Source organism: Entelurus aequoreus, linkage group LG01 (assembly GCF_033978785.1).
Source record: "Entelurus aequoreus isolate RoL-2023_Sb linkage group LG01, RoL_Eaeq_v1.1, whole genome shotgun sequence".
NCBI lineage: Eukaryota > Metazoa > Chordata > Actinopteri > Syngnathiformes > Syngnathidae > Entelurus > Entelurus aequoreus.
Window position 1 is genome coordinate 38,413,612 of NC_084731.1, and position 25,982 is coordinate 38,439,593.

Genomic DNA, 25,982 nt, shown 5'->3' on the forward strand with positions numbered 1-25,982 from the left:
AGTGGGAGTCTTCTGTTGGAAATGACTGAAAAAATCAAAGTGACAGGAAAAAATAATACAAGATTTTTCACAGCACCACTGAATCCGCCTAGGTCGCAATTTTTTTCTTTTTTTTTGACCTTTTATTGTGTGTAATTGCTGTAAAATGAGCAAGTATTGACTTAATCTGCAGAGTATTTGACATCCATGAAGCGCCCATTAGCTGTATAACTGCCCCCCCTGCTGATAGACAACAATACTACACAATAAAAGCTTTTCATTTCCCTTTCAAAAAGGTTGGATTTGGTTTTATTCTTGCTTCAAAGGCATTTTGATTACACACTTGGCTTATGTGGCGATGTTACAATGGCAACCCATGCAAGCATGCATACATTCTAAAAGACTTGTGTCAAAGTATAAAATAAAAGTCTAATCTAAAAGTATCTGTTGTTGGGTGTGGAGCAGCGCTCCCCAGCCCAGCCTGGGTAACACCTGCACTCAAACTGGGCCTTCATGCGCGTTACCTCCTGTGTGCTGACACGTCCCATCACGGCGTAGCCCCGCCCGCCTTCTGCTTTCCTCGCGGCCACCACCTTCCACCATGCGGGGTCCAGATGGAGGTAGACCCGCGACTTGGGGTCCTTCCTGGCGCACCTCCCCCTTGAGGAGCATACGGCTTGGCTGCAGAGGATGGCGGCCGAGGTGACGTTGACCAGATACGGACCTAGAGTGTTATCGACGTACCACTTGACGGCATCACAAGTTGCCTGAGAAGAAAAAAATATTTCTATTTCATGCAGACTGTGGAGGTGTGGATGTGACCGCGAGTTTGGTGGTACCTTAGACCTGGATAAATTGTTGTTCCCCCACAGCACCACCCCTGCAGATCCCAAGGCGGCACTCTCTCCAATGGTGTAGATAAGATGCTCCTGTGGGAGACCAAACAATGACTTTCTGGAAACTCCAAAGTGTTTTTCCTGTCGCTTGCCTGTGAGAGAAACTCCAGCGAGTAAGTGTAGACGATGCAAGCGTAGGGGATGACGGGCCGGGCGTACCGAGACGCCTGAGCGCCGACCCTCATGGCCTCCAGGACGCGGTGATGAGCGTAGAGCGACACCTCCTTGCCGAGGCCTCGCAGCGCCAAGCTTAGGTAGATGTCGGGATAGAGAGCGGAGGAGACGTTCCATAGCCACGCCAGCTGGTCGTTCCTCCCAGACTCCACGGCCGAACACTTGCCTGAGTAGTTGGTGTTTTTGTAAGAGTTATAGCAGTCGGGGAAGCCATAAAAACCCCACAATCCGCCCGGCCTCTCCTTCTGGCCCAGTTTCAGCGTCTCCTCCATGAACTTTCTAGCCGCCGCCTCAAAGTCTGCCTGGGCTAAAGCGTCCACCTGTGCAGGTTTCAAGTTTGGATACCTAGATCTGACAAGGGTTTTTGATCCTTCCCAGTACACCTGCTTTGTGTCCCAGTTTCTCTCCCACACAGGCCTCCAGCTCTCCCAGTCCACAACAGCCAAGCCTTGGAAATCCTTGTCAGGGATACATGCACTGATATTCTCTCTGGCAACACTCAGGTGATCATCCAGACTGGCGTTCTGAGGCACCCCTCCGTAAACCGCCTTCCCTTGGCTGTACCTGGGATACAGACCCAGTTTCTCTGAATAAAAGATGGTTATGTTTTCACCCATGAAGGTTAGGTTCTGGTTCTGGCCGATGCTGAACGTTCCCAGGTCAAGATCCACGTTGTACTTGGAAAGGCAGTCAGCAGAGGGGGCGTTCCATACGGTCCGGAAGGGCAGCAGGAAAGAAGATGAGGTTGCCATGGAAACATGGCTGATCACAGTGAGGAACAGCAGCATGTTAGGATGAAGACGCCGTATCCCTATTAGGAAGAGAAAGGCAGCATCACAAACTACCCCATTTTTAAAAAAGCAAGAAGGGCTTACTTCTCCTTTTAATATTATTCTAACTTTGAAAAATGCAGTACTCTCAAGCTTTTTAAAAACTACTGCATAAAATGCTTGTCAAAGATCCTAGATCAAGGGACCAGATGACAGTACTTTGGTTTTAGCAATGTGCTGTGGAAACGATAGCCCCTCTCAAGCCTTAAAAAAAAAAAGTTATTGGGCCAATGCGTTTGCGCATGCGTGCGGCAAAATAACTTTCTGTAGTGCTACTACAGATTTACGACACTATGAGTTGTAAAAAATATTTTAAAATAACGTGCAATTTCAGATAGCAAAACTTATTTTGAGAAATTCTAGCAATTGATGTATTAGCATGAAATGCAAGCTTATTTAGTTTGGGCAATGTAACTGGAGATGAAAAGGGCAGCCTCAAATTTGAACAATGAACGATGTGGATGGATACAAGTTGTTTTTTTTAAGTGTATCCATCCATTTTCTACTGCTTGTCCCTTTCGGGTCGCGGGGGTAACTGACTCTCGCCAGATCCTTGTAGTTCGCTCAGGTTACGCGGGGGGCGTTGTAGTTGTCGAATAATAAGAGGTTATCAGTAGATACTTTTGCAAACCGTTGTTTAAAAAAATAAGATAGTAGAAGGCCTATACTTGCATTTACCAGCCTCGGTTTTGTAGTGTTTGCTACCAGCTTCCTTGTTTGTTGTTTTTTTTGTTTTTTTTGGGGGGGGGGGGGGTTTAAATGTAAAAAGTCTTTATTTACCTAAATGCAAGTAGGGTAGTTTTAAACTTGATTTGAATTAAACATGCACAAACTAACATTCTTACATCACTGCTGTACATTTGTATCAATTGTGTGGATAATCTTTTCACTGGCAACGCAATTCATGACACTTTTAATACAAGTATTCATGTTATGTTGTTATTGATGACTATTATGTTGTGTTGTCAATAACACTATTAATACATGTATTAATGTTGTGTTATTGATTATACTAATTCATTTTTCATTGATGTATTGTCAATGACAGTATTTATACAAGCATCCCTGTAGTGTTACAATTAATAAAAGTATTCATGTTATGTTGGCAATGACACTATTGATACAAGTATTCATGTTGTGTTGTTATTGACAAGCATGTAATACAAGTATTCATGTTATGTTATTGACGGCAACTAGTAATTATTCATGTTGTGTTGTCAATGGCACTATTCTTACAAGTATCAATGTTGTGTTATTATTGACAACACTATTAATGCAAGTATTCATGTTGTGTTGTAAATGACACTAATAATGAAAGTATCATGGTGTGTTGTCAATGACAATATTGATACACGTATCAATGTGGTGTTACTATTAATACACCAATTCATGTTGTGTACCAGCTTCCTTGTTTTGCCTGTGACGTCGTAATTTCTCCGACGCCATACGAGCTCGTCAGTTAAAAGAAAGCTGCCGAATCAAGCTAAAAGGGAGCATTAATCACCAACTTGTTTTTCTGAAAGCTTACATAGAAAACACATTTATGTAGTAAATGCTTTTATCTCTATCAAATCTCACAAAAAACAGGCTGTAAACTGTTGTATTCATGTACATTCATGTTTAAAATTGCCCTTTCTTGGTAAGTGACACATTGCCTAAATACCCCTGGCAGAGGCTGTTGCTACACTATAATATAACAGAAAGAAACAACCCTTTTGTGCGAATGAGTGTAAAAGGGGGAGGGAGGTTTTTTTGGGGTGGTGCACTAATTGTAAGTGTATCTTGTGTTTTTTATGTTGATTTAATTAAAAATAAAAATAAAAAGTTTTTTGGTTTTTTTGTCGCGGCCCGGTACCAATCGATCCACGGACCGGTTACCGGGCCGCGGCCCGGTGGTCGGGGACGACTGGCTCTAAAGTATTCACACATATGGTTTTCTACACCAAAATCCATCTATTTATTATCAACTTCTTCTTCTCCCAGATTTTGGCGCGCTCTACCTTCCACATTTTTCACCCCCGATTCAAACCGTTCTAACTTCAAACTGTTCAGCTTATTCTGGAATCGCGGGCTTTCCCTTGACAAATTCCAAAAATTCACAGATTTCCCATAATTCCAGGTTTTCCGGGACATTTTTCCCCATTCAAAATGAATTGGCCATTTTTCAAACCTCCACCATTTCCACATTTTTCAACCGATTCAACACATTCCACCATCTGGGAATTCAAACTACCCTTTTTTCCAAGTTCAAAAAAATTCCAGGATTTTCCAGAATTCCTATACTTTTCCCCAAAGCCCTATTTCCACCCTTTTTTTCTGGTGGCTACTCCTTCCACATTTTTCAACCCCACTTCAACCGTTCCACCCTCAAAACATTCCTCTTAATTAGGACAAAAAAAATGGTTTCCTGCTGGCCCCACTATGGACTGGACTTTCGCTGATGTGTTGGATCCGCTGTGGACTGGACTTTCACAATATTATGTCAGACCCACTCGACATCCATTGCTTTTGGTCTCCCCTAGAGGGGGGGGTGGGGGGGGGGGGGTTTACCCACAATATGCGGTCCTCTCCAAAGGTTTCTCATAGTCATTCACATTGACGTCCCACTGGGGTGAGTTTTTCCTTGCCCGTATGTGGGCTCTGTACCGAGGATGTCGTTGTGGCTTGTGCAGCCCTTTGAGACACTTGTGATTTAGGGCTATACAAATAAAACATTGATTATTGATTGATTGAAGTGGTTTTTTGAACTGCCAAAAATGCCCGGTTTTCCCGAAATTCCAGGAATTCCGTAATACCATTCTCCAACTCAACATGTTACTACTTCAACAATTCTCTAACCGATTTGAAAAATTCCCAACAACCCAATCATTTCAACTCATTCAAGTTTTTTACCATTTTCAAAAAAATTCCCGCTTTTTCCCGAAATTCCCCAAATGTTTTGGAAATTCCCATTGAAAATCAATGGGACATTCAAAGTTCCACAATTCTCACATTGTTCATCTGACTCAAACTGTTCTAACTTCAAAAATATTCAGCCTGTTTGGGAATTGTGTGCTCTACTTAAATAATTCTAAAAAAAAAAAAAAATCCAGGATTTCCATCCATCCCATTTTCTACCGCTTATTCCCGTCGGGGTCGCGGGGGGCGCTGGAGCCTATCTCAGCTACAAATCGGGCGGAAGGCGGGGTACACCCTGGACAAGTCGCCACCTCATCGCAGAAATCCAGGATTTCAATTCAACGATCACAATTCCTTCAGGAATTGCCCTCATCTAGTATGTTGTAACTTTGTTCTTGACCAAGGGTGTCCAAAGTTACGGCCCCACGGGCCAAAAGCGGCCCACCCGGCGTCTTCAAATTGGCCCGCGAGACGTCATGAGTTTTAATAAGGAATCTTATATTCATTTAAAAAAGTACAACATTTTAAATGCTGCTATTTTGACACAATATAGTGGACAACATGAGTTTTTCCTAGTCAAAGACTTTTCATGTTTGGAATGTGCAGCACCTATTTATATGACCAAATGCAAACAACCTTCCTAAATCAAAAAAAAATTTGTGGATATTAAAAAAAAAAAAGTCCATCACCATATAAAAAAAAATCTAAATTTACACCCATTTAAATCCATTAGAAAGCATTATGGGAAAATGCTTTACACTCTCCACACTTATCCATGTTTGGTGCATTTAAGCTGCTTGATCATTGTGGTTGATTACAAAACTTTAAGTAGGTTGTCACAGAAATAAACAAGGCAGAGTCCAATGCGGCCCCCAAGTCAAAATGTTTGGACACCAAGTCACGTAACTACCCACTTTTAAGACAGAAAAAATTCAATGTTGACTTTTTAAGCACTCATTATTACTCGAAAGTTCTCTAATAAGAAAACACTGTCGTGGAGAAGCCGCACTGCCAGACATGATTTCTTAACAAGCAAATAAAGTACAAACGTGAACTTGTGGTTATTTGCTAAAAACCGCCACACTTACCGACTTCAAAACGCAAAAAAAGGATTAATTGGTCGATTATAGTTTAGACATGCTCGGAGGGGAAAAAACACAAAAAATCAGTCTCATGACTAAATGATCAACAAGAAAAGGGGAAGCGTTAAAAAACAGATGGGGAAGTGTTACAACCAATCAGAATACGTGTTGTTTTCGCACAGCCCAATAAGAAGACGCTTACTGGATGTCTCACAGCCAATCCGAAGGAGACAATACTAGTCGAGATTTTTTAAAAGTGACAGACCGCTTAAAAACTTAGTCATTTCCTTATTTAAGTAAAATGTATGCTGCATTACATAAATATGGAGTGGGGCAGACACACATTCTTTATAGATATCAAGGGGAAAACCGAATGTGTACCAGGTCATATATACTTTGCACATAACAATAGTCTTCATACAAAAACACAGAGACCCACGTACACACACTAAACTCACCCTCCCGATATAATGTGTCCCCCCTAATTAGAAGTAAAAAATAGCTCTTGGTTTAACAGCAACCTGCAATTACCTTGAGGAGGGGGGAAGAAGTTAAGGAGCCTTTTAAAAACAACATGGACAAAACTGATAGTAGCGCCCACCCTAGTGGCCTACACTGCAAGCTACAAAGGCTCTATAATGTACTGTGTTCTCACAACCTAAACCAATACATTCATAATGGCGCTTTTCACAGAACACAAACACAAAATCATGTAAAATCATGTATTTATAAAGGACACCTTTACATCTGTTGTGCTTGCAGATAAAATATGCAGTTTCTCTTAAGAATAAATGGAGCGACAGAGTACAATTTACAGGAGTAGTAAAGTAGTAGTCGTCATGTTTTAGAATGGAAAAATACATTCAAATAAATACTGCCATGGCCTTCATAAAAAAAATCTATCCAAATTTTCAGATCATAGTGAGGAAAAAGAAATACCAGGATGTTCTTCTCTGAGGAAAAAGAAATATCTGGATGTTCTTAACCGTTGTGGTCGCTTGGCAACCTACATCCATGCACTCATTCGTCACATTTCCCTCAATAAACATCCTGGCTGTGAGAAAGGGAATCTGACACTTTGGGGAGAGCAACACCATGTTCCATTGTTCCAGCAGTATGTGAAAAAGTTACAATAATAACTTTTTTTCCCCAACTTGCACAGTGTTGCAAATTTTTTGTTTTTACAGCATTTGAAAGACACTTGACCCGGACCTAAGTCTACAGCACGTGCGACACGCTGACAGAAAAAAGCAGCAAGATCACACCTGGCAGTGTCAATGCGGACGCCCGATAGGCCGCCCCTTTCTGGTACTGAGGGTCCTGCTTCTCGCAGCGCTCCCCCTCAAAGCCGCTGTAGCACTGGCACTGAAAATTGTCAGCAAAACCCGTCGCTTCCACTTGGCCGGGCTGGACCGTGACGGTCAGCTTCCCGCCGGCGCTGGCCTGGACGCTGTGGGTGAAAGGGTTCAGGTGCAAGTAAACATCGGAGTCCGGGGTCGCGGCGCAGACAGCGCCCATGAGAAGTGCACAAGCTGTGGCTGCATAACTCTGCTGCCGTGGAGACGTTGAGGAGGTATTTGCCCAGAGGACCCCGAAGATAAGCATCCAGCTCTGAGCAGGTGGTCTGAGAAGAGAAATAAGAGTTAGCGCTTGAGGACAGGAAGGATTTATGCACAGGCTCGGCTGCAAGGCCTTCCATTGGATAACATTGATGTCCAATGTGCAGCCCCAGGGTAATTTGAACTGCTTTAGATTAGCTGAAGGAATATTCTAGAACTATAACAATACAAAAGAGGATAATAGAGAGTAAAAATTTTTAAAAAATTATAAAGTTGAAGTAAAATTGTAATGTTCCAAGAAAATGTTGATAATTAAAATGCTAAAAACAAACTTAATAATAATAGTATAATACTATTAGAGCTGCAACAAATAATCGATTAAATTAATTTGACTTGGGAAAAAAAAGCTTCTATTTATATTCTGTTTCTTTGGCTTTTCTTTTTACAATTAATTTCTTTTTTCCCCCTACATATATATATATACAGTATATACATATATATAGACATACACATATATATATATATATAAAATATATTTATATATAAATATAAACATTATTTTCTTTTACAGGGGCTCCAAAGCATACACACACACATATATATATATATATATATATATATATATATATATATATATATATATATATATATATATATATATATATATATATATATATATATATATATATATATATATATATATATATATATATATATATATATATATATATATATATATAAAATAATAAGAAGAAGAATTATGATTATTTTATATATATATATATATATATATATAAAATAATAATAAGAAGAATGGATTAGATTTTATATCGCGCTTTTCTATTATTAGATACTCAAAGCGCTCACAGATAAGTGGGAACCCATCATTCATTCACACCTGGTGGTAAGCTACATTTGTAGCCACAGCTGCCCTATGTACTGTATATATATATACACACACACACACACACACATACACAATATACATACATATATATACATATATATACTTTGAGTACCTTGAAGATAGAAAAACGCTATTGAAGTATAACTCATTTATATATAATAATATATATATATATATATATATTATTACAGCATAATATATGTATATGTACACATATGTATATACACATATTATATATGTATATACACACATATATATGTATATATATATATATATATATATATATATATATATATATATATATATATATATATATATATATATTATATGTATACACACACATATATACACATTATGTATATATACTGTATATATATCTATATATATATATAATTACCGTATAATATATATATACATACATATATGTATATACATACGTATATGTATATACATACATACATTATATATAAATATATATATAAATATATATATTTTATACATATACATATATATATATATATATATATATATATATATATATATATATATATATATATATATATATATATATATATATATATATATATATATATATATATATATATTTTAATTTTCCTGAGGGAACTCTCCTGAAGGAATCAATAAAGTACTATCTATCTATATATATATAGAGAGAGAGAGAGAGAGAGAGAGAGAGAGAGAGAGAGAGAGAGAGAGAGAGAGAGAGAGAGAGAGAGAGAGAGAGAGAGAGAGAGAGAGAGAGAGAGAGAGAGAGAGAGAGAGATACACAAGTGTTTCAAACAAATATATATGTGGTTTGGTCTGAAGTAGTTCGAAAATCTAATGTGGTAAAATTTAAAAAAAATAATCAATCATTTTTCTATGTTAAAAACAGTCATTTGATTTTTAAAGGGTGTGAAGGGTTAAGGCAGCAGAACAGAATATGACGTCCATCCATGGGACTGCAGCTGCTAACTTTGAAGTGTCGCCCAGAGGAGAAAGAAAGGCGATGAAACAAGCACACACACGACAACACTGGACTGGAGCAGCTGCCTTCAAAGTCATGAAGTTTCATTTACTAAACACAACATTTACTCAACACAACATTCTCGTCCTTTACTCAACAAGTCATTTATTCCATACATTTACTCAACGTGTCTTTTAGGCAACACTACATTCTTGTTAACTCGACACGTCATTTGGTAAATACGACATTTACTCAACACCACATTCTTGTCATTTACTCAATACTACATTTACTTAACATGTTGCCCAACATGACATTTACTCAACACGTCATACACTTAAAACGTAATAATACAACATATTCATCTTTCACTCAACACAACATTCTCGTTATTCATTTACCACCACATGCTTGTCATTTATTAAACACAACACACTCGTTATTTACTCAAGACAAACTCATCATTACTCACACAACATACTCGTCATTTAATCAACGAGATATGTTCGTCATTACTCAACACGACATACTCATTATTTACTTAACATGACATCCATCAATCCATTTTCTACCGCTTGTCCCTTTCGGGGTCATATACATCATTTACTCAACACGACATACTCGTCTTTTATAAACGCATAATACTCGGCGTTTACACAACACGACATGCTTGGTCATAGAGGCTCACTTTGTTGCTTGCGTAGGCTACGTCTCCCCACAGGATGATGCCTGCTGCCCCTAAAGCCACGCTCTCGCCGATGGTGGACACCAGGTCAGTCTGGAAAATAAAATGTCACAATGAAAGCGATGAGTTGACAAGAAGTGGACTGCAGTGCGTGTAATTTCACCCCTCGGGTACTGTAACCACGCAGTCGCGAATGATACGGCAAGATAAAGGAATGGGCCAAACTGTACAGCTTGGTGGAAAAAATTGCTTTTTCTGTTCTTGTAAATGTAGTGAGACCAGTTTCACACCAAGTATACTTTATTCTGTATTTATTTTACAGTTAAAAAGGCTGACAAAACATCCAAACTGTGCCGTCTCAATTGTGTGTTGTGCCAGATTCAGTACATCGGGGTAATGGAAAAATGTATTCACATCTGAATAATGATTCTTATTTATTCCGATTCTAAATGCATTCTTAATTTTCAAGATTTTTTTTTTCTTTAAAGAATCAATTTTTTTAAATATATTTACCAGGCCATATCTGGGCTTATTTGCTGAACGCATATGTCATACGCCAAGAGGAGCTTTTGTAACTTGTAACCTGTTTCATTATATTTATGTACAAAATAATACATTGCAAGAATCGGTTTGAATCGAGAATCGATTCGGAATTAAATCCATCCATCTTCTTCCGCTTATCCGAGGTTGGGTCGCGGGGGCAGCAGCCTAAGCAGGGAAGCCCAGACTTCCCTCTCCCCAGCCACTTTGTCTAGCTCTTCCCGGGGGATCCCGAGGCGTTCCCAGGCCAGCCGGGAGACATAGTCTTCCCAACGTGTCCTGGGTCTTCCCCGTGGCCTCCTACCGGTCGAACGTGCCCTAAACACCTCCCTCGGGAGGCGTTCGGGTGGCATCCTGACCAGATGCCCGAACCACCTCATCTGGCTCCTCTCGATGTGGAGGAGCAGCGGCTTTACTTTGAGCTCCCCCCGGATGACAGAGCTTCTCACCCTATCTCTAAGGAAGAGCCCCGCCACCCGGCGGAGGAAGCTCATTTCGGCCGCTTGTACCTGTGATCTTGTCCTTTCGGTCATAACCCAAAGCTCATGACCATAGGTGAGGATGGGAACGTAGATCGACCGGTAAATTGAGAGCTTTGCCTTACGGCTCAGCTCCTTCTTCACCACAACGGATCGATACAGTGTCCGCATTACTGAAGACGCCGCACCGATCCTCCTGTCGATCTCACGATCCACTCTTCCCTCACTCGTGAACAAGACTCCGAGGTACTTGAACTCCTCCACTTGGGGCAAGATCTCCTCCCCAACCCTGAATTAAATCGTCTCCCCAAAAATCTGAATCGAATTGTGAGTTGAAGATTTACACCACAAAACTTGTTTGCTTGTGTTGGTGGAGCTGAATACTGAAAACATGAAGTTCAATCAATCAATCAATCAAAGATTATTTACATAGCCCTAAATCACGAGTGTCTCAAAGGGCAGCACAAGTTAGTTTTTATTAATCTCAAGATATCTCAATAGAGCGTTTTCCCCCTATTTTAATGAGTTGTCCCTCTGCTATGATGTAGCAAAGAGGATACGCAGGACTGAACAAGATTCACCAACACGAACAAGGAATGGGTTTCTGATTATATGTCCTAGGTCGACTTAATTAATCAATTTCATTGGATAAGAATGTTCTGGACTCCTGTTTCCAAGCCAGTGCTGTGTAAAACAGAACATCGCTCCCAGAAGGTGTTGTTAGCTGGCGTTGTGTTGGGGCTTCTTTAGGCAGCAAACTAGTTGAGACGGAATCAACAGCACCTCTGCTGGCTGCAGCCAAGTACTGCACTCTATTTTGCGTCACCCTAAATAATCACAAGTAGTCAGGTAGAGACAGGATTAATCAGTCGTGGTAATCGGAGACTCCGTGTGACATTTAGTAGCAGCCCTGGTTGGTTGCTCCCTCTAAAGGAAGCTGTCAGCACGGCGTTCTTGAAGAAACGCCACCCATCCGTCCAGGAAATGACTGTGCTTGCTGATAAGTCCGTGACGCTGGCGCTGATCACACAGAGGGGAAGAAAAAAAAAGACACTTGTGTGTCCGAGAGATCACGTGTGCGCTCACCTCTGTCAGCTGTTCCAGAGAGTTGATGTACGTCGGCCGCGTGTACACAAAGACGGGCCGAGCCAGCCCGTCGCCGGACGATGCCAAGCGCATCCCTTCCTTGACTCGGTTTCTGACAAACTGGCGCCCGGACGGCAAGGAGCGCAGCACGGTGCCAATGTAGATGGACGGGAAGAGGGCCGTGCTCTCGGTCCACAGCCACTTGAGCTGCTCATTTCGCGCCACCTCCACGTCAGGGCAGCGCCCCGTATAGTTCTCCAGCGTGCGCCTGTAGTCGTGATTGTAGCAGTCCGGGAACAAGTAGAACCCCCACAGCTGATTGGGTCTTAGGCTTTTGGCCCGCTTCAGCGTCTCCAGCATGAACTTCTTGGCCGACATCTCGAACTCCTGCTGGGCCACTTTGGACACCATCTCAGGCGGCCAGGTGGGGTTCTTCTGGCGCACCAGTTCGCGGGAAAGTCTCCTGTAGACGTCCTTGGCTTCCCAGTTGCGTATCCACAGGGGGCGCCATTCTTCCCAGTCGATAACCGCCAGGCCTTTGGCGTCTGGTTCTCGTATGTACTTCTTCACCCCCTCCGGCATCTTGTCCATGTGCTTAGTGAGACTGGACACCTGCGGGAGACCCCCGTTCACAGGCGTGTCATCTGGCTCAAAGTAGGGGTACAAACCCAGACGGGCCTTGTAGAAGATGGTCAGGTTTTGTCTAACGAAGCCTTCGTTGGGAGAGGCCACAATCTGAAACTGCTCCAGCGGAAGGGCGACGCGATGGCGAGGGGAACAGTCCTCCGTGGGGGCGTTCCATGCTAGCAGCAGAGGCTTCTGGGAGTACAGCGGCCATCTTGTGGCTTTCAGTTGAAAAACAGCCAGTCCATCCCGCAGCAGAACAATCAGCAGCAGAGTCCAGCGCATGTCTCCTGACAGCTACTGACACAATAGACTGGCACTCTCTGATCTACAAGTAGCACACATATCTGTCACTTTTCTGCCCGGCACACACACAATGACATCTGTTAACACTGTAACTTCACTTTATTTAACAATGATGACGCTGGTTTGTTCGGTATTACAATGAAAGTGGTTTCTAATTGGATCATTTCCCTGACAAAAAGATCCAACTGTGCCACAAGTAGGTGGGCTCAGTTTAGTGGTACTCCATCAAATAATATGAGAAACATATTTGTACAAATACACTTTCATAAATCAATTATTTAATTATTGAATTCAAATGGAATATTATTGTCACATATTCCCTCCGGGTACTTGGAGGTAATATTTGGGAAACTAAGTACAACAGTGCAATACATTTTCATAACATGGTCACTACTGCATAGTTTCTCTTGTTACATTCTTATTTTTACTGTTATATTTGTATTCCTATTGTTGCTTTTTATGTTTATTCTTATTGTTATATTTTCTATTTTATATCCATTTATACCCCCATTATTTACTTTTTAAGTTCGATCTCAATTCTGTACACTGCTGCTGGAATTTTAATTTTCCTGAGGGAACCCTCCATAAGGAATCAATAAAGTACTATCTATCTACAATACTGACCTACAATAATAGTAAATGACAGTGGCAATGAAAAACTAGCAATATCAGCTTTTTTGACAGGATTATATCGAATAAAAGTTATTTCCTTTGACTGTTCGTTGAATTTAATTCCTAAAAAGTGAATAAATATAAAATGCAATAATAGTCGAACTTTCTTACCTTTCCTGTCAGAGAAGCATTCCCACAGGTCTGCCTTAAATCGATCCTGCGTTTGTGTTTATTCGAATTAAAAGAAGATATTTCTCGGTAAAAACGGGGAAATAATGAAGCAGGAGTAGAAGTTTGAGTAGTGATCACATCGTGTGCCGGCGGACTGCAGACAGCAGCAGCTGCCCCCCTGCGAGCTGGGAGCTCCAACGACTCGGCCGCTACCATTCCAGCATGGGGGAATAACGGACAAAATGTCCTATTATCTCATTTAAAAAATAGCTTATGAATCACAAAAATGTATTATAACATATTTAAACTGTAATTATACATGTACTTGTGTGTATTTGGGGACTTTCCTGCCTTAATTTTGGTGACTTTTACTTAACGTAGTCCTCTAAACTCCCCTATGAAGAAGCAGCAAATGAGCTCATCCACAAAGTGACTTTCAATATAAAAGCAAATGCAATCATCACTAATAATATCAAGTACACTATGTACTACTACATACACGGTTACTATTTTTGCTACAAATACTATGTCCTTTTAATGCATATACTGTACGTCTTATACTACATATACTGTAATATATCTTTACTACAAACACAATTACTCTTTTTACTACAAATACTATATGTCTAATTATTACTAAAAAATACTGTTATGTAGTTTAACTAAAATACTATGTATTGTACTACAAATACAATATGTCTCTTTACTACAAATACTATTGTGTATTTTTATTACAAATAGTATCATGCATTTTTACTACAAATATTTTCATGTCTTTTTTCACTACAAATACTATCATGAATACTACATATCTTTTACAACAAATATAATATGTATTTTTTACTGAAAATACTATGTCTCTTCAATACATATACTATCATTTATTTTTACCACAAATAATATTGTGTATTTTCACCACGAATACTATTACAGATTCTTACTACAAATACTATCATATATTTTTACTACAAATCTTTTGACAACAAATATGAATACATATTTTTACTACAATTACAATTATGTATTTTCCTACAAATACTATCAGGTCTCTTAAACACCAATACTATTATGTATTTTTACTACAAATACTGTAATATGTATTTTTACTGCAAATACTATCGTGTGTCTTTATTACATTTTTACTACATGTCTTTTTACTACGCATATACTGTCATGTATTTTGTACTAAAAATACTGTACTATTATGTATTTTTACTACAAAGACTAGCATGTCTCTACTAAAAATACTCTCATGTATTTTTTACTACAACTACAATAATGTATTTTTAATACAAATACTATAGATCTTGTTTACTACAAATACTAGATGTGCATTTACTACCAATACTATATGTCTTATTACTACAAATACTATTGTGTAATTTTAATAAAATTACAATGTATTTTACAACAAATAAAAGGTATTTATACTACAAATACTATATGTCTCTTTACTGCAAGTACTATCAAGTCCTTTTACTACAAATACTATTGCGTATTTTTACTACGAATACTATATGTCATTTTACTACAAGTACCGTTTTCTTTTTATTACATGTATGGTATGTATTTTACCAACAATACTATTATGTATCTGTACTACAATTAAAAAAAATTATTTCTACTACAAATATGTTTTTAGTAAAAAAATACACAATATTTGTAGTAAATTGTGTATTTCTAGTAAAAAATACATAGTATTTGTAGTAAAAAATAAATAATTGTATTTGTAGTATAGATACACAATCGTATTTATGGTAAAAATACAAATGTTTATTTTTACTACAAATATGTTTTTAGTAAAAATACATAATATTTGTAGTAAATTGTGTATTTGTGGTAAAAAATACATAGTATTTGTAGTGAAAAATACATAGTATTTGTAGTAAAAATAAATAATTGTATTTGCAGTACAGATACACAATAGTATTTGTGGTAAAAAATAAAAAAATCAATAAATACATATAAAAAAGTTAAAGTTAAAGTACCAATGATTGTCACACACACACACTAGGTGTGGCGAAATTATTCTCTGCATTTGACCCATCACCCTTGATCACCCCCTGGGAGGTGAGGGTAGCAGTGGGCAGCAGCGGTGGCCGCGCCCGGGAATCATTTTTGGTGATTTATCCCCCAATTCCAACCCTTGATGCTGAGTGCCATGCAGGGAGGTAATAATGGGTCCCATTTTTATAGTCTTTGGTATGACTCGGCCGGGGTTTGAACTCTCAACCTACCGTTCTCAGGGCGGACATATATAATACTTAAAAGTATGAGTATGTATCTTTACTACAAATACTATTATGTATTTTTACTACAATTATGTATTTTTACTAAAAAATACTACAATGTCTCTTTACTGCAACTACTATTATGTATCTTTACTACAAATACTATAATGTCTCTTTACTGCAAATACTAGTATGTATCTTTATTACAAATATGTATTTTTACTAAAAATACTATAATGCCTCTTTACTGCACATACTATTATGTATTGTACTACAAATACTATAATGTCTCTTTACTGCAAACACTATTATGTATTTTACTACAAATATTATTATGTATTTTACTACAAATACTATTATGTATTTTTTACAAAAAGTACTATGTCTCTTTACTGCAAATACTGTTATGTCTCTTTACTGCAAATACTATTATGTATTTTTACTAAAAATACTATAATGCCTCTTTACTGCACATACTATTATGAATTGTACTACAAATACTATAATGTCTCTTTACTGCAAACACTATTATGTATTTTACTACAAATATTATTATGTATTTTACTACAAATACTATTATGTATTTTTTACAAAAAGTACTATGTCTCTTTACTGCAAATACTATTATGTATTTTTACTAAAACTACTAAAATGCCCCTTTACTGCAAATACTATTACGTATTTTACTACAAATACTATTATGTATTTTTACGACAAATACTATTATGTATTTTTACAACAAATACTATTATGTATTTTTACTACAAATACTATTATGTATCTTTACTACAAACATTATTATGTATTTTTACTAAAAATACTATATTTCTTTACTGCAAATACTATTATGTATTTTACTACAAATACTATGATGTATTTTACTACAAATATTATCATGTATATTTACTACAAATATATTCATGTCTTCTTACTACACAAACTGTCATGCATTTTTACTACAAATATTGTACGTCACTATGAGAGAGACCGCACAAGCGCAAACAGAGGTCACGCGACTGTAAAAAGAGTGGTTGTTACACACACGGATTTTGCCACTGTTTTGACGCCACAGGGGTAGGCTTCACTACACATGGTAAAACATACCCCTGGTTATCTAGGATTATGAATATTGTTGGACATATGAGACATATTTGAAATTATTGAAAAAGTCCAAATTGCTGAAAGCTACTTTGAAATATTGCAGGATTGGCTGAAGTCTCGTGTGTGACATCACCAAGTTATTGCAAGGCTTTAAGGTATATTTATGATATTTTGTAAGGATGAGTTCTAAAAATGTTCATGTCCTCTGAGCATGAAACGCGTGCGTTTTGAAGGTCGTGATTGCTACTGTGTTGTATGGTCGCTCTACAATCTACAATTAGTGGCATAAGAAGCATCCGGAGGCCTGACTTTGTAGCGAAGGAACAGCGATGTGAGTCCAAACATAGTTTCTACCAACAAACACACTTTTGTCTTATCAGAGGAGCAGCAGACACAATCAATGCTTTACACAACTCAATGACTACTTTGCCTTCTACTCCTTTATTGCCGTAGAATCACAGCTTTTCGTCAAGACTTGTGATAGGCTTCTTCTTGGAGCCCATACTTAAACGCGGCATTTATTGTTGTCTTATTGGCAGGCATTGAGCATCTGCTGTCTCTGGTGCCCGGGGCCTTTGTTGCCAAGGCCCGTGTTGCCAAAGACGGCAGATAAAGCGTCAACGTGTTTTCACAGTTTGAGGAATGAAGGCCATGAGGCCATCCAACACACATTGACAGACAACATTCACACACTAGGGCCAATTTAGTGATGCCAATCAACCTATCCCCAGGTGCATGTCTATGGGATATTTACAGACTGCTTATACTGTGTTAAAACATATCCTGGGTTAACATACTGGTTAAACTGGGTTAACATACTGCTTAGACTTAGACAAACTTTATTGATGCCCAAGAGAAATTATACTTGTTAACGCACTGGTTAACATACTGGTTTTAATGGGTTAATATTACCGGTTAGACTCGGTTAACATACGGCTTGTACTGAGTTAAAACACATACTGGGTTTACGGTTATTCTGGATTAACATAATTGTTGTATTGGACTCAATCATATACTGGGTTTACATTCCAGTTATACTGTGTTAACATACTGGCTGTACTGGCCTAAAAGATATACTGGATTAACATATTGGTTATACTGACATACTGGTTATACTGGATCAACATACTGTTTGTATAGGATTGAAACATATACTGGGTTAACATACTGGTTATATTGGGTTAATGTACTGGTTATACTGGATTCAAACATATATTGGTTAATATAGTGGTTAAACATACTAGTTCTACTGGTTTAAAACATATGCTGGGTTAACATACTGGTTATACTGCGTTAAAATACTAGTTATTTTGTGTTGATATACTGCTTAGACTTAGACAAACTTTATTGATGCCCAAGAGAAATTATACTTGTTAACGTCCTGGTTAACATACTGGGTTTAATCGGTTAATATTACTGGTTAGACTCGGTTAACATACTGCTTGTACTGAGTTAAAACACATACTGCGTTTACACAATGGTTATACTGGAATTACAAAATGGTTGTATTGGACTCAATCATATACTGGGTTTACATTCCGGTTATACTGTGTTAACATACTGGCTGTACTGGCCTAAAAGACATACTGGATTAACATATTGGTTATACTGAGTTAAAGTACTGGTTATACTGGATCAACATACTGTTTGTATTGGATTCAAACATATACTGGGTTAATTTACTGGTTATATTGGGTTAATGTACTGGTTATACTGGATTCAAACATATATTGGTTAATATAGTGGTTAAACATACTAGTTCTACTGGTTTAAAACATATGCTGGGTTAACATACTGGTTATACTGCGTTAAAATACTAGTTATATTGTGTTGATATACTGCTTAGACTTAGACCAACTTTATTGATGCCCAGGGAAATCATACTGGTTAACATACTGGGTTTAATAGGTTAATATTACTGGTTAGACTCGGTTAACATACTGCTTGTACTGAGTTAAAACACATACTGGGTTTACGGTTATACTGGATTAACAAAATGGTTGTATTGGACTCAATCATATACTGGGTTTACATTTCGGTTATACTGTGTTAACATACTGGCTGTACTGGCCTAAAAGATATACAGGATTAACATATTGGTTAAACTGAGTTAACATACTGGTTATACTGGATCAACATACTATTTGTATTGGATTCAAACATATACTGGGTTAACATACTAGTTATATTGGGTTAATGTACTGGTTATACTGGATTCAAACATATATTGGTTAATATAGTGGTTAAACATACTAGTTCTACTGGTTTAAAACATATGCTGGGTAAACATACTGGTTATACTGTGTTAAAATACTAGTTATATTGTGTTGATGTACTGCTTAGACTTAAACAAACTTTATTGATGCCCGGGGGAAATTATACTTGTTAACGTACTGGTTAATATTACCGGTTAGACTCGGTTAACATACTGCTTGTACTGAGTTAAAACACATACTGGGTTTACACAATGGTTATACTGAAATAACATAATGGTTGTATTGGACTCAATCATATACTGGGTTTACATTCCGGTTATACTGTGTTAACATACTGGCTGTACTGGCCTAAAAGACATACTGGGTTAACATATTGGTTATACTGAGTTAACATACTGGTCTTACTGGATTAACATACTGGTTGTACTGGATCAACATACTGTTTGTATTGGATTCAAACATATACTGGGTTAACATACTGGTTATATTGGGTTAATATACTGGTTATATTGGATTCAAACATACAGTATATTGGTTAATATAGTGGTTAAACATAGTAGTTCTACTGGTTTAAAACATACGGTGGGTTAACATACTGGTTATACTGCGTTAAAATACTAATTGTATTGTGTTGATACACTGGTTTTAGTGGGTTAACACCGATATTATCTACTTCTTTGTGCTCTATAAAACACAGGTAACTTATAAGATGTTAAACTTTTAAAAGTCATGCACGTTTGTGCGGAGAAAAGCTCCCGACAGGACTTGTTAGCACCCCATGACGGCAGCGAGGTGGAAGTGAGACGTTTTCCGCTGTTTGTTTGACAAAAATGTTTGCTGACTCACCTTTTGGTGTCACGGGGGTCTCCTCGCTCAGAGCCAGTAAATGGCAAAAGCAGGGCGGGGGGTGTGTGGGGGGGACAATGGGAACAAAGAACTGGTCTGCTTTCCCTCATGGTCGTCCTTTAAACTCTTTCTTCCTGAACATGACACCAGCACAAGTCAGGGGCAGACAGGAAGTCCAAACAATGGCAGGGAAAAGTGGGAGGATAACCGACCACCTTCACTTTGAGGCTAGAATAATGCACCATAAATTCCTCTTCGGCAGATTGAAGCATTAGTTTACCAGTTTAACTGCTTCTGTGACGCAGTTCCTACCTGAAAAAACTCAAATTACGAAACAGCATCTCCCACTGAAATAAATCAAAATCAATTAAGTGAATAATTGGCCCCGCAAAAGATCACAATTTTAACATGTATCGTGCCTTTTAAAAGATAAAAACAAACTTTTAGATAATACACATTATATACAGTACTAACAATACAATTTGATGCAGTACAAACAAGTACAGTAGTTTTAAGTAATGTAATAATATTGTACTGCATTCACCTTGGACAGTGGACCTCTAAAGTAGCTCCTTCTCCGTCAAACACACCATCAGCAGCTTCTCCATATTTGCATGGATAAATGTTTAGACATTACCATAAATACCGGACTATAAGTCGCTACTTTGTTCCGACGCTTTGGATCCTGCAGCTTATAAAATAGATTTTTCTTGGCTGACGGCAATAATGCAAATAGTTCAAAAAAAAAAAAAAAGACCCTGATAAGGTGTATTGTTGTTTGTGCTATAGCACCATCTTCTGGACGAGTTTGCTCACTGCAGGTGCTTCAGTGCCCTTTTGTTAGAGCTTTCAACAGGAAGTAAAGGTGCCGTTGCGTCTTTTAGTTGTCCATAGCGTTTCTACTCTTATGGATTCTTCCTTCATCACTCTGAGCAATGTTTGTAAGTATTACAGTATACTTAAAACTATTTATACTTACTAAACCTTTCCGTGTGATGTCTGTAGGGGTGTTTTCATGCTTATTTGTACGTGCTATTGTAATGTACTCAAGCAAGCGTTGTTAGCATTAGCTAATAAGATAACACGTTTACGAATGTTTGTGTTAATATTATCAACTTACTATGGCATTCTTTTTGTATTGTCTCAGTTTCACAAATTCCCCAGTAAATTCACCACGACGTTACCATGGACTAATGTAGTCTCTTAAGCTAATTGGAGAGCTAGCTTCCGTAGCTAGTGGGTTCATAAAAATGCCCAGTTTTGCCAGATATAAGTTTTTTACTAATGTTTTTGGTGTAGTTACAGCCAAACAAACAGTTTTGCTCGATGAAGTGCTCGATTGAATTCATGTTCTCCTTAAAGCGTCTCGACAGACGTTACAATAATTGAACAGTGTTGATGAACATTGTTTTACCTGTTAGGGCCGCTTGGTGTCACCTGTCGCTCACATAGTTGCATTGCAAAATCCTACAGAAAAAATGTTATGAGTTTATTTTGTCAAAAGTTCCGATTGGATTTGATTTTGTGCGCTCCATATTATTTGCTGTGCGCAGAGGACGCATGAGTTAGTCACACGCACACACTAGGTGTGGTGAAATTTGTCCTCTGCATTTGACCCATCCCCTTGTTCCACCCCCTGGGAGTTGAGGGGAGCAGTGAGCAGCAGCGGTGGCCGCGCTCTGGAATCATTTGGTGATTTAACCCCCAATTCCAACCCTTGAAGCTGAGTGCCAAGCAGGGAGGCAATGGGTCCCATTTTTATAGTCTTTGGTATGACTCGGCCTGGGTTTGAACTCACGACCTCCCAGTCTCTAACCACTCTAACCACAAGGCCACTGACCAGTGCGTAACTTCAGAAGCGCAGAGCGGAACGTTGCTCACCTTTTAGAAATAAAGTTTTTAATGTCCTGGGCCCCTGCGGTGTTGCTTCTACTCCTGGCCTCCTTCCCAACTCTTTTTGGGGAACATCCTAACCCTGCTGGAGTTCGCTCGCAGTCACTTAATTGCAATGAGGAACTAGGGCAGGATGAACGAACTGCGATTTGGACCAAACCATTTTTAGGGAGGGGCCAAGAGATTGTTGAATTAATTAAATTAGAATATTGTATGACTTGTGGCTTTGTTTATTAATTCAGCTTCATTTGAATGAATATATATTACTTCAGTGTATGCATTATAATTTTGTCATGGAGGCAACGGCTGTGGGTTCTTCGAATTGTCATCACTTTTCCCCCTATACAACCGCCCTGGCTGCAGGCTGTCATGTTTTTGATTATTTATTTATTTTATTTATTTGAATATCATCTTCTAGGCCAGGGGTCAGCAACCCAAAATGTTGAAGGAGCCATATTGGACCAAAAATACAAAAACAAATCTGTCTGGAGCCACAAAAAATTAAAAGCCATATTACATACAGATAGTGTGTCATGAGATATAAATTGAATTAAGATGACTTAAAGGAAACTAAATGACCTCAAATATACTTACAAATGAGGCATAATGATGCAATATGTACATATAGCTAGCCTAAATAGCATGTTAGCATCGATTAGCTTGCAGTCATGCAGTGACCAAATATGCCCGATTAGCACTCCACACAAGTTAATAACATCAATAAAACTCACCTTTGTGCCTTCGCGCACAACATTAAAAGTTTGATGGACAAAATGAGACAGAAAAAGAAGTGGCATAAAACAGGTCCTAGAAAGTCGGAGAAAGTTGTACATGTAAAGTTCAAGGACCGCCAAAATTAGTAGGACAAAACGGCGGTCGCCAAATACTCGAATCAGCGAAGCATGTTTAATATAAACAGTGTGCTTTATAACAATTAGGGAGGTTTGTGTCATGTTTGTTCTCCTACAGCAGGGGTGTCCAAAGTGCGGCACGGGGGCCATTTGCGGCCCGCAGCTAATTGTTTACCGGCCCGCCACACATTCTGCAAAAATTGCAAAATTGATAATATTGTAAAAATTTTAAAAAACATTTAAAAAAAGTGAATGAGGTGAAATCTAACAAGAAAAAGTTGCAATGTTGACACAAAGCTGCCATGCAGGCTGTTTTTTTTCTTTTGTCTTTGTATATATATATTTTTTTCCATTGCTAAAAAAAAAAAAAAACACTAAAAATCTATGTTATAATGAATCATTACTTAAAAAATATCACTTTAAAAAATTTTATGAGGAAAAAATATTGCATATATTGTGTGGTTGCCATATAAAAACATCAAAGTTTTATTTGACAAAAGAGCATAAAACAAACAAAATAATAGTTAAAACGTAAAATCGACAGATATATCTGAAGTTGATCTCGTAATTTAAGTGTTAAAAGTAAAAAGAAACTAATAAAAATGTACCACTTTATGAGTGGGGGACCTTTTGGATCCCAAATATATTTAGTAGGATTTTATTTAACTTTTCACTGTGATTACTCAAAAATATTAAATAAAATGTCAGTTTTACTATAAAAAACAAAGTTGTCTTTGACAGAAAACCTTTTTTTTTTTTTTACTTTATATCAACCTCAAGTTGATATAGAGATTTACTGTAAGCGTTAAATAAAAAAAAATAATAATAATTTGACTTATTTTTAACAGTTTAATGACTGAGAACCTTTATAGTCCCCGGGAGCCATAAAGGTTAAAAAAAAATCCATATATTTTATTAAGATTTGGAAATGAAAAATATCAAAATGGCCCCCGCATGCTTAAATTTTTCCGTGTACGGCCCTCAGTGGAAAATGTTTGGACACCCCTGTCCTACAGCACCCATATTAACACAAAGAATATATTTTTTTCCCCTCATCTTTTTCCATTTTTCATACTATGTTAGATCCACTATGGACTGGACTCTCACTGTTATGTTGGATCCACTAAGGACTGTACTTAGAGGGGGGGTTACCCACATATGAGATCCTCCCCAAGGTTTCTCATTGTCATTCACATCGACGTTCCTTGTGTGGGCTCTGTACCGAGGATGTCGTTGTGGCTTGTGCAGCCCTTTGAGACTTTTGTGATTTAGGGCTATGTAAATAAACATTGATTGATTGATTGATACATTTCTGAAAAAGGTCCAGAGAGCCACTAGGGCGGCGCTAAAGAGCCGCATGCGGCTCTAGAGCCGCGGGTTGCCGACCCCTGTTCTAGGCACTGCCCTTCACACTCACTTTCCTCCGTTGCTTGGAAAAATCAAAGTTATATCCATCTCTAGCTATATGCTAATGCTAGCAATTAAAATTGCATATTTGCGGCTTATTTTACAGGATTCACTGTAACATTCACTATGCCAACTAGTGGTGGGGAGGCTTGTAACACTAATTTTTGTTCCTAACCCATACTTGCCAACCCTCCCGAATTTTCCGGGAGACTCCCGAATTTCAGTGCCTCTCCCGAAAATCTCCCGGGACAACCATTCTCCCGAATTTCTCCCGATTTCCAGCCGGACAACAAGGCACGCCCCCTCCAGGTCCATGCGGTTCTGAGTGAGGACAGCATTTCATCACGTCTGCTTTTTCTCCATATAAACAGCGTGCCGGCCCAGTCACGTTATAACATCTACGGCTTTTGGAGAGTGCACAACTGCACACACAACAAGAAGGAGACGAAGCAGAAGAACAAAAAAGAGACAGTCATGGCGGCGACGAGTAAGAAGAAGTACGCTTGCAAGTCATCAGAGAGGGTGTTGAGCATGCTTAGAAAGATAGTGACAGAGAATAGAACGAGGATGGACAATTCAATCCTAAACTCACTCCTTTCCTGCAAATTAAATTTCACAGATGCTGCCCATACCTATGCTCCTTCAAAGGCTGTGCTACTGGCTGCAAAGCATTGCACTTTCAAATACAACAATGAGTAGAGGAGTGTTATGTGTGTGTATATGTGTAAATAAATGAACACTGAAATTCAAGTATTTATTTTATTTATACCTGTATGTATGTATATATATATACACTACCGTTCAAAAGTTTGGGGTCACCCAAACAATTTTGTGGAATAGCCTTCATTTCTAAGAACAAGAATAGACTGTCGAGTTTCAGATGAAAGTTCTCTTTTTCTGGCCATTTTGAGCAGTTAATTGACCCCACAAATGTGATGCTCCAGAAACTCAATCTGCTCAAAGGAAGGTCAGTTTTGTAGCTTCTGTAACGAGCTAAACTGTTTTCAGATGTGTGAACATGATTGCACAAGGGTTTTCTAATAATCAATTAGCCTTCTGAGCCAATGAGCAAACACATTGTACCATTAGAACACTGGAGTGATAGTTGCTGGAAATGGGCCTCTATACACCTATGTAGATATTGCACCAAAATCCAGACATTTGCAGCTAGAATAGTCATTTACCACATTAGCAATGTATAGAGTGTATTTCTTTAAAGTTAAGACTAGTTTAAAGTTATCTTCATTGAAAAGTACAGTGCTTTTCCTTCAAAAATAAGGACATTTCAATGTGACCCCAAACTTTTAAACGGTAGTGTATATATATATATATATATATATATATATATATATATATATATATATATATATATATATATATATATATATATATATATATAAACCGTATTTTTCGGAGTATAAGTCGCTCCGGAGTATAAGTCGCACCGGCCGAAAATGCATAATAAAGAAGGAAAAAACCATATATAAGTCGCACTGGAGTATAAGTCGCATTTTTTGGGGAAATTTATTTGATAAAACTCAACACCAAGAATAGACATTTGAAAGGCAATTTAAAATAAATAAAGAATAGTGAACAACAGGCTGAATAAGTGTACGTTATATGACACATAAATAACCAACTG

The 25,982-nt window shown here is 38.0% G+C and overlaps 3 protein-coding genes across 3 annotated transcripts in view; all 3 read right to left on the reverse strand.

The window, feature by feature from the left end:
• Positions 1-204: 204 nt before the first annotated feature.
• hyal1 (hyaluronidase 1) lies at positions 205-1,882 on the reverse strand. Its single transcript, XM_062067652.1, has 3 exons — positions 968-1,882; positions 819-908; positions 205-746 (listed from the first exon to the last, which is right to left on the reverse strand). Exons 1-3 carry the CDS (start codon positions 1,835-1,837, stop codon positions 414-416), a joined length of 1,293 nt encoding a protein of 430 aa, XP_061923636.1. The 5' UTR covers positions 1,838-1,882; the 3' UTR covers positions 205-413.
• A 4,685-nt stretch (positions 1,883-6,567) lies between these two features.
• On the reverse strand, positions 6,568-13,948 carry hyal2a (hyaluronidase 2a). The gene is given in 5 exon segments (XM_062049881.1): positions 6,568-7,353; positions 7,355-7,483; positions 9,981-10,070; positions 12,083-13,034; positions 13,796-13,948. Coding segments are annotated over 4 exon segments (1,404 nt in total). The 5' UTR covers positions 12,992-13,034; positions 13,796-13,948; the 3' UTR covers positions 6,568-7,077.
• Positions 13,949-17,799: 3,851 nt separating this feature from the next.
• Positions 17,800-25,982, reverse strand: part of LOC133651773 (ras association domain-containing protein 1-like) — a 45,094-nt gene continuing 36,911 nt past the window's right edge. The window contains exon 8 of the mRNA XM_062049894.1: positions 17,800-17,819. The gene's annotated coding sequence lies outside the window, so the exon portion shown is untranslated. The remainder of the gene's footprint in view (positions 17,820-25,982) is intronic.

Coding starts and splice junctions, on each gene's coding strand:
- hyal1 (XM_062067652.1), bottom strand. CDS start 1,837: ATGCTGCTGTTCCTCACTGTGATCAGCCATGTTTCCATGGCAACCTCA. Junction 909..967: donor CGCTGGAGTTTCTCTCACAG/GCAAGCGACAGG, acceptor GGTCTCCCACAG/GAGCATCTTATCTACACCAT. Junction 747..818: donor ACAATTTATCCAGGTCTAAG/GTACCACCAAAC, acceptor TTTTCTTCTCAG/GCAACTTGTGATGCCGTCAA.